Raw genomic sequence first — 15510 nt, 5'->3', positions numbered from 1 at the left:
CTTTGTCCAACTTAACAAAAACTAAATCTACAATCCTAAATCAGTACAGCATTACTGGCAATACCTAGTCCAAATCACAGTTAATTTAATTTCTTGTTGCTTTACCTGAACTCTGCTGAAAGGTTTGTTCTTATCTTCAGAAAGGATATCCTGCTGGTCCTGCTGGTCTCCCCCAGACAAATCTTCTTTTGCTTTCTCATCAGTTACAAGAGATGAAGATTCCTCATAGTCAGGTTCCTCATAGTCAAGTTCCTAAACAAAAAACAATGAAAATGTGCACACACACACACACACACACACACACACACAATGTAGCTATTACAGACATAAACAATGTGATTGCAATAAAATTCTAGGCTTCAGGTCACTGCTACTATAATTTTAGTAGGTCAGCATAGTCAAATGTTCAAATGTTATAAAATGTTTACAGTGTAGGATTGTAAAATGAAAACTAAAAAGATAATTGAAAGAAATGACAGATGATCAAAATAAATATGGAAAGACATAACATGTTTATGGATCAAGAGTAAAAGATTGGTAAGATGGTAATATTTCTCAAATTTACAACACTCCCTATCAAAATGCCACTTGGCTTTTCCTTGGCAGAAATTAATAAGTTAATCATAAAATTCACATGGAAATGCAAGGGACGCACAGTAGCAAAACACCTTCTTGAAAAAGAAGAACAAAGATAAGGGTCTCATTCCTCCCAATTTCAAAAGTTACCACAAAAGTTACAGGAATCAAGACATTGTAATACTGACACATACAGAACAATGGAACAAAACTGAAAGTTCAGAAATAAACCCTCAAATTTATACTCAATTGATTTGTGACAAGAGTACCAAGAAAATTCAAAGAGGAAAGAATAGTCTTTTCAACACGTGATGCTGAGACAACTAGATACCTATATTTAAAAGAATGAAGATGAACCACTTATTTACAGCATACATAAAAATTAACTCAAAATGGATCACAGACCTAAAATCAAGAGCTAAAAATTATAAAATTCTTATAAGAACACATAGGAGTAAATCTTCACGATCTTAAGATAAACAATTATTATTAGATAATTCATCAAAAGCACAAGCAATGTAAGAAAAAAAGAAGTGACTAATTTTAAAATGTTGTACCATAAACAATACTATTAATCAAGTAAGATAACAGTCTATAGAATGGGAGAAAACACTTGGAAATCAACTATCTGATAAGGAACTTGTATCCAGAATATATATATTTTATATATATTTTATGTATAAATTTATATATAAACACTTAACCATTTGATAATAAAAAGACAACCCAATTTTTAAAATGGGCAAAGCACATGCATAGACATTTTATCCACGAGAGTTATACAACTGGGCAATAAGCACATGAAGAGATACTGAAAATCATGAGTCATCAGGAAAATATACTACAAATCAAAAGTACAGTGAGATACCAACTCACACCTACTAGGATAGATATAACAGAAGAGAAGGACAATAATAAGTGTTGGAGAGAATACAGAGAAATCGAAACCCTCACATATTGCTGGTGGAAAACTGTGTAGCAGTTCTTTGAAATGTTAAACATGGAATTACTATATGATCCAGCAATTTCACTCCTAGAAATGAATGTCCTAAAAGAAATGAATGTCCACACAAAAATGTGTACACAACTGGTCATACACAATCATTCATAATTCACAAACACCAAGAAGTGAAAAGAACCCCAAAGTCTACCAACTGATAAACAGATAAACCAAATGTGGTACATCTATACAATAAATTATTCAGCAATAAAAAGAATGAAGTACTGATACATCCACTACAATGTGGATGAACTTTAAAACATTATGCAAAGAGAAAAAAACAGTCACAAAAGACAATATATCATATAATACCTTTCATATGAAATGTCCAGAATAGGTAAACCTATACAGACAAAAAGTGGATCAGTAGTTGCCTAGGACTGAGGTTAAGGGCAAGGAGAGAATGAGGTACAGGGTTTCTCTTAGGAGAGAAGAAAATGCTCTAGAGCAAATCCCAAGGCAAGATAGCTGGCTAGAAGCAGCCAGGAGGAACATCTGCTACCGAGACACTGGAACATTAGAAAGATGGTACACTCCTAGCAGATCTTTGGAGGGAAGGCATCAAGAGAGGACAGAGGGAAGACACAGACACTGAGCCAAAAGGGGAGGAAGCTGGGAACCTTGAATGGGGCTACCGTGCGCCAGGACTCATCCCTGGCCCCCAGTGGCTCCTGAGGAAGGATGAACTGAACAAGTGAGGAGCGACCTGCTTACGCCACAGACCTCTGGAATCCTGGCAGCAGGAGACCCCACAACCCCCACCGACACTTGTGCTATCAGGGAGAGCTGCTTAGAGAGGTGGTGGGGTAGAATTCCAGCCAGTGCAAAGCCTAGAGGATTTGGCACAGGAGTATCTGTAGTGGGGCATGGTCAGGCTGCCCATCCCCCAAGGCCCACTTTGTTCCCCTAGGAGACATTAGCCATAGAGGAACTGTCGGACGTGAACAGTGCAGGGCAATCTTGTCCATGAGACAGGGCCAGTTTTACATGAGTGCACCCACCTACCAGCCTCTCCCAGGGCACCAGCCTGGTTGCACTTGCTTGCCGTGCAACCTCAGATGCCCACCAGGGTGCCTCCCTAAGGCCCACATAATAGCTCCTGTGCTGGCAGACCGTGTCTGACCATCACAGCAGACCACACCAACCAGCATGAGCCTACCTATGCCCTTCCCCCACTGCACCCTCCCTCATGCCACTTTTCCAGCATCCACTCACCCACAGCAACTCCTACATCATTTTGCTCACACATGTGTGCAGGCAGACCTCACCTCCCCTTCCCCACCAGTGTGCATGCACCCCACCATGCCACTGCTGCCAATGTGAGCGCACACTGCCTGCAATGGTGTGTCGCTACTGCCAATGCGAAGGCATGCAAGGAGACGAGTAGCCCCACCCCCTGCCCTGCACAGTCACTGCTGCATATGAATGCCTACGTGGAGGGCACCAGCCCCATGCCTGCGAGCAGCCCATGACATGCTGACACTGCCACCACAGTGAACATGCACAATGACGCCAGTCGGCCCCACCCCCACTGCTCCATCCTCTGGTGCAGCACTGCAACCACCACGACTGCAAATGCCTACAAGGAGGCCAGCACCCCTGCACCTGCCAGCATCCCACCATGGCATGCACCCTGCCATGCTGCCACTGCTGCTGGCACATAAAAACAAGCATGAATCCCACTGCCACCACCCAAAAAAGTATTTTGGCTGGCACCATCCATCAGTGTGTTGTGACCAGCAGCCTGGAAACACCTTAGCTCCTCCACTGTGGCAGGTTCCTAACCTTAAGGGGCCAGAGAACAAAGCCAGGGCCAATACCAGTCCCCCAGAGTTAAAGCACACAGTCCAAGAGTCATGAGCTGAGTCCTGGCCCCTAAAATCTTCCAGAAATGAAGCCAGTCAACTGACTGCACCTTATACCAGAATCAAACCCCCAAGGACATCAAAGAGGATTTTTTTAAAAATCCAAAGGACAGCAACTTCAGAGACTGAAGGAACAACACAGTCCACAAACATAAGAACCAGTGCAAGAACTCAAAAAGCCAGAATGTCTTCTTACCTCCAAATGACTGCACTAGTTCCCCAACAATAATTCTTAACTAGTCTGAAATGGTTGAAATAACAGGAACAGAATTCAGAACATAGATAGGAACAAAAATATCAACATTCAGGAGAAAGCCAAAACCCAGTCCAAGGACTCTAAGTATTACAATAAAACGATACAGAAGCTGATAGACAAAATGGCCATTATAAGAAGCAAACTGATCTGATAGAGCTGAAAAACCACACTACGAGAATTTCATAATGCAGTAGTAAGTATTAATTACAGAATTACCAAGCTGAGGAAAGAACCTCAGAGCTCAAAGACTGGCTCTCCAAAATAACTCAGTGAGAAAAAAATAAAGAAAAAAGAATAAAGAAGAATAAACAAAACCTCCAAGAAATATGGAAGTATATAAAAAGACAAAATCTATGACTCACTGGCATCCCTGAGAGGGAAAGAAACCAAGCAACTTGCAAAATGTATTCATATTTTCATATTATCCATGAAATTTGTCCAACCTGGCTAGAGAGGCCAACGTTCAAATTCAGGAAATGCAGAGAAACCCTGCGAAATACTACACAAGAAGAAGACCATCCCCCAAACACACAGTTATGAGATTCTCCGAGGTCGAAATAAAAGAAAAAATGTTAAAGGCAACCAGGGAGAAGAGGCAGGTCATCCATAAAGAGAATCCCATCAGGTTAATAGCAAATCTGTTGGCAGAAACCCTAAAAGCCAGAAGAGATTGGGGGCCTATATTCAGCATTCTTAAAGAAGAGAATTTACAACTAAGAATTTCACATCCAGCCAAACTAAGCTTCATAAGTGAAGAAGAAATAAGATCTTTTTCAGACAACCAAATGCTAAGGGAATTCATTACCATCTGACCTGCCTTACAAGAGGTGCTGCAGAAAGTGCTAAATATGGAAAGGAAAGACTATTACTGGCCACTACAAAAACACACTTAAGTACATAGACCGGTGATACTAAAAAGCAACCACATAAACAAGTCTGTATAACCAGCTAACAACATGATGACAGGATCAAATCTGCACACACCAAATACTAACTTTGAATATAAATGGACTAAATGCCCCATTAAAAGGCACAGAGTGGCAAGTTGGGTAAAGAAGCAAACCCCAATGGTATGCTGTCTTCAAGAGACTCATCTCACATGAAACGACACAGATAGGCTCAAAGTTAAGGGATGGAGAAAAATCTACCAAGCAAATGGAAACCATCAAAAAGCAGGGGTTGCTATTCTAATTTCAGACAAAACAGACTTTGAACAAATAACAATTTAAAAAAAGACAAAGAAGGGTATTACATAACAGTAAAAAGCTCAATTGAACAAGAAGACTTAACTATCCTAGATACATATGCACCCAACACAAGTGCAACCAGATTCATAAAGCAAGTTCTTAGAAACCTATGAAGAGACTCAGGCCAGGTACGATAGCTCACGCCTGTAATCCCAGCACTCTGGGAAGCCAAGGTGGGCAGATCGTTTGAGAGGAGGAGTTCAAAACCAGACTGGCCAACATGGAGAAACCCCATCTCTACCAAAGAATACAAAAATTAGCCAGGCATGATGGTGTGCACCTGTAGTCCCAGCTACTCACGTGGCTGACGTGGGAGTATCACTTGAACCCAGGAGGCGGAGACTACAGTAAGCTGAGATCATGCCACTGCACTCCTGCCTGGACGACAGAGTGAGACCCTGTCTCAAAAAAAAAAAAAAAAAAGAAAAAGAGAGAGAGAGACTGAGATAACCACACAATAACAGTGGGAGATTTCAACAGCCCCCTGACAGTATTAAAGAGATCACTGAGTTCAAGGCCAGCCTGGCCAATATGGTAAAACCCCATCTCTACTAAAAATACAAAAATTAGCCAGGCATGGTAGTGGGTGCCTGTAGTCCCAACTACTTAGGAGGCTGAGGCAGGAGAATCACTTGAACTCAGGAGGTGGAGGTTTCAGTGAGCCAAGATCATGCCACTACACTCCAACCTGGGTGACAAAGCAAGGCTCCATCTCCAAAAGAAAAAGAGATCGTTGAGGCAGAAATCTGTTTAACAAAGATATTCAGGACCTGAGCACAACACTTGACCAAATGGACCTTATAGATATCTACAAAACTCTCCACCCCAAAGTAACAGAATATACATTCTTCTCATCTGCACATGGCACATACTCTAAAATCAACTACACAATCAGCCATAAAACAATCCTCGGCATATTCAAAAAAAAAAAACAAAAAAACAAAAATCAAACCAACCACACTTTCAGATCACAATGCAATAAAAATAGGAATCAATGCTAAGAAAATCACTCAAAACCATACAGTTACATGGAAATTAAACAACCTGCTTCTGAATGGCTTCCAGGTAAATAATGAAATTAAGGCAGAAATCAAGAAATTCTTTGAAACTAATGAGGAAAAAGATACAACATACCAGAATCTGTGGGACACAGCCAAAGCAGTGTTAAGAGGGAAGTTTATAGTTTTAAACACCCATATCAAAAAGTCTCAAATTAACAACCTAACATCAAACTAGAACTAGAGAAACAAGAGCAAACCAACTCCAAAGCTAGTAGAAGACATGAAATAACCAAAATCAGAGCTGAACTGATAAAAACTGAGAAACAAAAAACACACAAGAAATCAATTAATCCAGGAACTGGTCCTTTGAAAGAAGTAATAAGATAGAGCACTAGCTATACTAATGAAAAAGAGAGAGAATACCCAAATAAACACAATCAGAAATGACACCGGGGACATTACCACTGGCCCCACAGAAATACAAAAAAACCCCTCAGAGACTATGATGAACACCTCTATACACACAAGCTAGAAAATCTGGAAGAAATGGATAAATATCTGGAAACACACAACCTCCCAAGATTGAATCAGGAAAACACTGAATCCCTGATGAGACCAATGACAAGTTTTTAAAAGGAATTAGTAATAAAAACCTACCAACCATAAAAAGGCTAGGACCGGACACATTCATAGCTGAATTCTACCAGATGTTATAAAGAAGAACTGGTACCATTTCTACTGAAACTATTCCAAAAGACTGAGGAGGAGGAACTCCTCCGTAACTTATTCTACAAGGCCAGCATCATCCTGATGCCAAAACCTGGCAGAGACACAACAACAACAACAACAACAACATCTTCAGGCCAATATTCTTGATAAACATAGATGCAAAAATCCTCAACAAAACACTAGCAAACCAAATCCAGCAGTGCATCAAAAAGCTAATCCACCATAATAAAGCTATCCCTGGGATGCAAGGTTGGTTCAACATACACAAATCATTAACTGTGATTCAGAACTAAAAACAAAAACCACAGGATGATCTCAACAGATGCAGAAAAGGCTTTCAATAAAATTCAACATCCTTTCATGGTAAAAACCCTCAACAAATAAGGCACTGAAGGAATATACTTCAAAATAATAATAGCCATCTGTAACAAAAACCCAGAGCCAACATCATACTGAATAGGCAAAACTGGAAGCATTCCCCTTGAAAACCAGAACAAGACAAAGATGTCCTCTGTCACCATTCCTATTCAACATGGTACTAGAAGTCCTAGCCAGAGCAATCAGGCAAGAGAAAAAAAAAAAATGACATTCAAGTAGGAAGACAGGAAGTCAAACTATCCCTGTTTGCAGAAGATATGATTCTATACCTAGAAATCCCCATAGTCTCTCCCCAAAGCTCCTTGATCTGATAAACAACTTCAGCAGTTTCAGGATACAAAATCAGTAGCATTCCTATACACCAACAATATCCAAGCTAAGAGCCCAATCAAGTATGCAATCCCATTCACAATAGCCACAAAAGAATAAAATACCTAGGAATACAGCTAACTAAGGAGGTGAAAGACTTCTACAATAACAATTTAAAAACAATGCTAAAAGAAATCAGAGATGACACAAACAAATGGAAAAACATTCCATGCTCATGGATAAAAAGAATCAATATCGTTAAAATGGCCATACTGCCCACAGCAGCATACAGATTCAATGCTATTCCTATCAAACTACCAATGACATTCTTCACAGAATTAGAAAAAAACTATCTAAAAATTCATATGAAAACAAAAAAGAGCCTGAATCGCCAAGGCAATTCTAAGAAAAAGAACAAACCTGGAGGAATCACATTATCCTACTTCAAACTATGCTACAAGGCTACAGTAACCAAAACAACATGGTATCAGTACAAAAACAGATACATGGACCAATGGAACAGATAGAGAGCCCAGAAATAATGCTGCACACCTACAACAATCTGATCATCAACAAAACTGACAAAAACAAGCAATGGGGAAAGGACTCCCAATTCAGTGGTGCTGGGATATATTTGGCTAGCTATATGCAGAAGATTGAAACTGGACTCATTCCTTACACCATATATAAAAATCAACTCAGGATGAATTAAAGACTTAAACGTAAAACCTAAAAGCGTAAAAAACACTAGAAGATAACATAGGAAATATCAATCTGGACAGAGAAACAGGCAAAGATTTCATGATGAAGATGTCAAAAGCAACTGCAATAAAAAAAAAAATGACACAGGGGATCTAGTTAAACTAAAGCTTCTGCACAGCAAAAGCAACCATCAACAGAGTAAACAGACAACCTACAGAATGGGAGAAAATATGCATCAAAGAAAGGTCTGATATCCAGAATCTACAAGGAATTAAACAAATTTACAAGCAAAAAACAACTCCATACAAGAGGGCAAAGGATATTAACAGACACTTCAAAAGAAGACATACAGATGGCCAATGCATGTGAAAAAATGCTCATCACCACTAATCATTAGAGAAATGCAAATCAAAATCACAAGATAACATCTCACATCAGTCAGAAAAAGCCAAAAGATTACAGATGCTGGCAAGGTTGTGGATAAAAAGGAAAGCTTATACACCACTAAGGGGAATGTAAATTAGTTCAGCCATTGTGGAAAGCAGTTTGGTGATTTTTCAAAGAACTTAAAACAGAATTAGCATTCAGCCCAACAATCCCATTATCTGGTATATATCCAGAGGAATATAAATCGCTCTGCCTTAAAGATACATGCACACGTATGTTCACTGCAGCACTATTAACAATAGCAAAGACACAGAATTAACCTAAACGCCTATCAACAGTATACTAGATAAAGAAAATGTGGTACATATACACCATGGAATACTATGCAGCCATAAAAATGAATGAGATCATGTCTTTTGCAGCAACATGGATGAAACTAGAGGCCATTATCCTAAGCAAACTAATTCATGTACAGAACACCAAAATACCACATGTTCTAACTTATAAGTGGGAGCTAAACATTCAGTACATATGAACACAAAGAAGGAAACAACAGACACCAGGGCGTACTTGAGGGTGGAGGGTGAAAGGAAGGTGAGGATGGGAAAACCACCTATTAGGTAATGTCACGTGACAAAGTAATCAGTACACCGAACCGCTGCAACATGCAATGTACCCATATAACAAATCTACACAGGTATCTTTCAACCTAAAAGTTATTTTTAAAAATTAATTTAAAAATTAAAAATAAAATGCTCTAAATTAGATTGTGGTAACAGCTGCACAACCCTGTGCAAACTGTGTGTACTAAAAATCAATTGCTTTAAATGCGTGAATTGTATAATATATGAATTACATCTCAATAAAGTCCATTAAAAAAATACTGGATATCTTAACCCTTTATCCTATCCTTAGTTAGCTGTGGATAGTTCTAATAAGCCAGTATCTTTCCCCTCTACTTTTTATATTTCCCTGATTTTCCATATAATTCTGGTAAGGTACAGCAGCTAAAAGACCTTGATGGACCTTAATGGGCAACTCTCCTCTTATTCCTGTATTTATCCCAGTGGATGCTGGTTTCCTAGAAAGCACTTTCTGGAAAAAAAAAAATTACTACAAATATAAATAGGTCTAGAGGAAGGAACATATTCATGAGACTAAGTTGAGTTTCTGTGAAAGATCTAAAATTATCTTAGTAGGTTTTGGTAGTCAACAAAGGGAAAAAACATGAGTTCTACTTCATCTGTACAAACAAAGCAGTCACATATAAAAACATATGGAATGAAACAGGAGAATATAATAACTTTATAAATGACAACTGGCACCTATTCTAGCCAGTAACAATTTCAGAAGACTCAGGATTTTAGTCTTGGCGACCTGACAGAGTACAAGCAAGTATGTGTTCTACTTGTATGTCCAAATCCGGATCAATAACAACCAGATAGATTCTAATGTCACTAAAACTAACAAGGAAATAAAACCAGGGTTCAACCCAATCATAGATTGTTCTTTCTGACTTGCAAATTCCCACTTCACACAACTAAGAGGGTAGAAAATTGTTGAGATTTGAGGGAAAGACTTGATACAAGTAATAAGAAAAATTTCCCCAATTTCTTAGATCATTCCCAATTGTATTGAGTAGATTTGTTTTTCATATTTTTACCTGAAAAACATATATGCATTCCTTGGAAGCAAGTAGGTAGCCTGAACTCATCACTATCACCATAACAATAATGAATTATACTTAAATGGCACCTCTGACGTATAAAACTGGTTTATACAAAGATGTTATCTCAGACTTAATCCTCCTGTCTACTGGATAATTATTTCAGTCAGAACTGTGAATATAGTACACCTTCTGGAAAAACACCAGTTGAAAGGTCTGAGCATGTTTCCAAACAATATAAATATCCATCTCTAAGATCTGGTAACTGTGTGTTTTTTTTTTTGATTTAGTAGAAAGTGTCTAATCACCTCATCTTACAGTACCCTGGAGTCAGTCTAATGGCCCAAACTATTGTACTACAAAACCACAATAGGTATGAAAACTGTCATGAAACCAACATCTGAAAATAATTTAGGTACAAAAGAAACTCTATCTGGGGAGCCATGAGGCAATGCCAGAAAAAGACAACCATACTGAACGCATGTGGGATGTGTTGCCATATGTGGACACATATCCATGCCCACTTGTTTTTTAAACTTAACTATAAATTCCTTAGTTATAATTAAAGAGAAAAACATAACAGTTTAGTATTCAACCAATTGCCAATACATATGAGACAAACATTTTTGATGGTTGTGTGAAGATACAGAAAAAAATACAAAAATTATATATATATAAAACATATATGTCACATATATTTATATATTATATGTATATTCCAGGAAAATATAAGAGTATACTAATTAGGAAGTAAAACTGGGAAAGAACTAAATGAGGCAGTTGATGATGGCAAAAAAATAATCAAAAAATAAATTAATGGTCTATTTTACTAGATGCTGCCTATCAAACATTGAAATTAATGCCAAAACTAAGTACACACAGGAAAACACATAAATTTAGGATCCAAATTCGTGAATTCTGAGGTAGGCACCAAAACAATGTCATTTTGTAAGTGTAGACTTAAATATCCTCCTAAGCCTAGCTCTACACTCTCACTTAAGTTTTGAATCAAAAGAATTTTTCTTTTTAAAAATTAATAGTATCAATTTTTTTCCTGATTAGAAAGTAACATACTTTATGACAATTTTTAAAAATAAAAAACAGAAGAAAATCACCTGTAATACTAATACCCAGAAATAATCAGTATTAACCTCTTGTGCCATTTCTACCTAGGCTTTTGTCTATGCACATGGAACTCTTTTCATCTTTTTATTTTGCTGCATTTCTCTTCATAGCACTTATCACTTGAAATTACATTCTATATTTATTTGCTCGTTGATTATATGCTTCCCTACCAGCACAGAAACTCCTTGAGGGATCTTTGTCTGTCTTTTCACCACTATAAGTCCTGTTTCTAGAATAATGCTGGCAATCACAGACATTCCATAAGTATTTGTTGAATATATATACATATATTTTCATTAGGATCATATAATTCTTAATTTCAAATCCAACTTTTTTCTTAACTTTATATCACAGACACTTGCCCTTATCTTCAGATATTCTTTGAAAATTATATTTTTAGAAAGACTGCATATGGATATGTCACAATTTACTCAAGCATCCCCTACTATTGGGTATTTAAGGCTATTTCCAATTATTTTACAGTTCTAAATTATGCTGAGATATAAGTAAATCTTTATCTGTATTTTTTATCTGTATTTTTTTTAAATCATGTATTAGAAATTAATTTACCTCTCGGGTGGGAAAGCTTTTCCTTCCATCATCTGGAAACACTGATCCCTTTTTTTTACTCAGAGTTTTAAAGGATGCTAGCCGGTGACGTGCCTGTTTCACAGTTTGACTAAGCTGCCAGGGAAAGGGGGAAAAAGCAAACAAAAGCAGGGTAAGTTTTAATACCAAATGCGCCAAGTGTGCCAACAGGAAAAAAGGTCCCTATTATTAAAAAAATGCCAGATCTAAGACAAAAAGATTACTTGCAAAGGAGACTTTGATCTGCTGATAGTGTGGTACAATATTATTGTCATTATTCTAGAGATTGTACTTAGTAACTTGGTTTAAGGGTGGTTACTCAAACAGTTTTTTAAGAAATTATGTATACTTTATATAAAGCATGTACACAAAAATATAAGAACCTGAAGTCTGAATTAATACACTTGGAGATCACTGACCAGACACATTCCTTACCTTCTATCCACCTTTTTCAATAAAGAGTTATTTCTTCAAGTGCTCCATATATGCTTAATTGCTTTCATCACTGCTTGCTAGGAGACTCTATTCCTAGTTTCCTTAAAGTCCTTTTATCCCCAATTTACATGACTCCCTTCTCCACCCTCAATATTTGAAGACTATATATAGCTATTTAAAGTCTTTTCTTGAATCTCCCTTCCTCTTCTTCCAAGAAGCCTTCCTAAACTAACTTAGAACATAAATTCAAACATCTCAAAAGAACCAATTTGTTTCAACTACTTTAAGTAACACCTAATAAATGACTACTAATATTAAATGTTAATTTCGTGTTCATTCCTTATCTCTAGTAATTTCAGTATGCAGCTATTTTTATTTATTTTTCAGAGAGGCACAGCCTATTTTATATCTCACAAATTTGCAAAGAATATCTCATTAGGGAAACAAAGAAATAAAATATATATCACTTTTAAGATAAGCACTGTAGGCCAGGCACAGTAGCTCACACCTGTAATCCTAGCACTTTGGGAGGCCAAGGCGGGCGGATCACCTGAGGTCAGGAGTTCAAGACCGAGACTAGCCTGGCCAATGTGGTGAAACCCCATCTCTACTAAAAATACAAAAATTAGCCAGGCGTGGTGGCGCGCACCTGTAATCCCAGCTACTCAGGAGGCTGAGGCAAGAGAATTGCTTGAACCCAGGAGGCAGAGGCTGCAGTGAGATGAGAACATGCCACTGCACTCCAGCCTGCGTGACAGAGAGAGTCCATCTCAAAAATAAATAAATAAAAATACAAATAAAAAAATAAAGATAAGCACTGTATCACGTGGAGGAAAAGTATATCTTGTACTAGTCAGTAAAATTATGGCAAAGCCAAGACCACTACTAACCCATTCACTGAAAGTTTCATAATATCAATTCTCCCTTGAAGAGAAATGATGACTACGACTTCTCCACAAGAAATACCAAAAAAATTTGCCGTGGTGGCACACGTCTGTAGTCTGTAACTCAAGAGGCTGAGGTGCGAGAGGTGGAAGGATTGCTCGAGCCTGGAGATCAAGGCAGAAGTGAGCCGAGATTGCACCATTACACTCTAACCTGGATGACAGAGCAAGACTCTGTCTAAAAAAAAAATAAAATAAACTTTATGGCTTTTGCTAATAATTACCTAAGGATGAAAACACTCTACTAGCCCAGAGTTTTTACAGCACATCACCTCTATTTATACTTGTTTCTAGAGGTCTATACCTCTACCCAGAGAAATCAGCTTGAAATATACTACTCTTTGTTTTGCCAAGAGGAAGGCTTGTAGATTTGGTCAGCTGCCGGGTGGCCAAAGGGAAACAAGACAGAGCTGTTCACAATGCAAAAAGAGATATGTGTAGCTGAAATTATCAAAAAAAATAGCCCCATGAATATGCCTGTTTTATTCATTGCCACTTAAGGTAGGTGCTATTGCCCTGCACCATGTGACCAAGGATTAAAAAATCCCCATTTTAATAAATTTGAAATAGGGGTTTGGAATTTTCATTTCCCATCAAATCCAAACCTCTATTAGAGTCAAATTGATTATAGGCCCTTAAGCAGGATATTTCAACTGGTTCAGCAGCTAGAATATACATTATTTTTCTTCCGTTTCTCTACAGTTACCATAACCCTTCACCAAGCCTCAATCTTGGAAAGGCTTTTTCCATGACATGCTTTGAGGACTGTCATAGGGTGAATAATGGCCACCCAAAGATACCAAGTGTTAATCCCTAGAACCTGTAAATATTACTTTATAAAAAAAAAATGGCCTTTGCAAATGTGATTAAGTTAAGGATCTTGAGATCTTAAGGACATTGAGAAGATAACCCCGGATTATCCATATGGGTCCTAACGAGAGAAGTAGAGGGAGATTCAACATACAGAAGAGAAGGTGATGTGAAAATGCCATGCAGAGATTTATGTGATGCAGCCGCAAGAAAAGGAATGCCAGCAGACACCAAAAGCTGGAATTGTCAAAAAGCAAACTTTCCCCTAGAACCTGAGGATGGAGCACAGCCCTGATGACACCTTCATTTTGGTTTAGTGAAGCTGATTCTGGACTTCTGGCCTCCAGAACTGAGAGATAATAAATTTCTGTAATTTTTTAAGTCATTAACTTTGAACTAATGTGCAGCAGTCACCAGAAACTAATACAAAGACTAAAGTTAATGTTAACAAGCAATTTAGCAAAAACATAGAACCCAGAGGGATATTATAAATTAAATTATGTAACAATTAAAATGAACAAGTAGATAAGCACATTTCTCTTCAAGATGATGGTGGTCATTACATATATGTGTAACTGTGTGAATGTCTGTGGTATATATATACACATTTGTATGTATACTTACATATATATGTTTAAATGTACATATGCATATGTGCATGTGTTATATGTATGTCAACATTCAAAACATAAAATTTGACCAAAAGTCTTTTCTATCTAGAACCTTAGGCACACTATTGATTCTTTTGTAGTTGTTAGTGTTATTAACAAAGACTACCATTAAATCTCTGACTAAGGCTTAGATTCCCTGATGGAGATGAATTACTCATAATTAGATAAACAGAATACCTAGCAAATGAAAAATCAATATAACTCCAGATAAAACAAAAAGCCATACATAGAAGGAAAAGTAATCATAGTTTACTTATGGATCAGTTGTGATTAATGTTTATATAGTCATAACAACATAAATGCTTAACACAGATCTCAGCAAAATTATAATATAACTACAAAGAGAGGACAAGGGTGGAAAGAGTGCATGTGTAGTGGTGGCAGCAGATAGAAAGAGGAATAAATCCTCATCCTTCCTAGTGGGAAATCAATAAAAATGTCTAATTTTGTTTTAATTAAGAAGGAATACTACTAGCATGTTACTTAGAAATATGAGTATTAACACCAAAATATAAAAGAATTCAAATAGTTGCTTTTGAGGAAGAAGAAATGAGGAAATGGGCCATACTGTCCAAGGTAATTTACAGATTCAATGCCACCCCCATCAAGCTACCAATGACTTTCTTCACAGAATTGGAAAAAACTACTTTAAAGTTCATATGGAACCAAAAAAGAGCCCACATTGCCAAGACAATCCTAAGCCAAAAGAACAAAGCTGGAGGCATCACGCTACATGACTTCAAACTACACTACAAGGCTACAGTAACCAAAACAGCATGGTACTGGTACCAAAACAGAGATATAGATCAATGGAACAGAAC

General features: G+C 37.5%; 1 protein-coding gene across 1 annotated transcript in view; it reads right to left on the bottom strand.

The window, feature by feature from the left end:
* Window positions 1-15510, bottom strand: part of CCDC15 (coiled-coil domain containing 15) — a 97636-nt gene that overhangs the window by 63265 nt on the left and 18861 nt on the right. Inside the window, exons 5-7 of the mRNA XM_011934587.1 lie at window positions 11812-11925; window positions 9425-9545; window positions 106-254 (exon numbers count right to left, since the gene is read on the bottom strand). Coding sequence (XP_011789977.1) covers window positions 106-254; window positions 9425-9545; window positions 11812-11925 — 384 coding nt within the window. The remainder of the gene's footprint in view (window positions 1-105; window positions 255-9424; window positions 9546-11811; window positions 11926-15510) is intronic.

Source organism: Colobus angolensis, unplaced genomic scaffold, assembly GCF_000951035.1.
Source record: "Colobus angolensis palliatus isolate OR3802 unplaced genomic scaffold, Cang.pa_1.0 Scaffold137, whole genome shotgun sequence".
Classification (NCBI taxonomy): domain Eukaryota; kingdom Metazoa; phylum Chordata; class Mammalia; order Primates; family Cercopithecidae; genus Colobus; species Colobus angolensis.
This window is presented reverse-complemented; position numbering and strand designations above follow the sequence as displayed.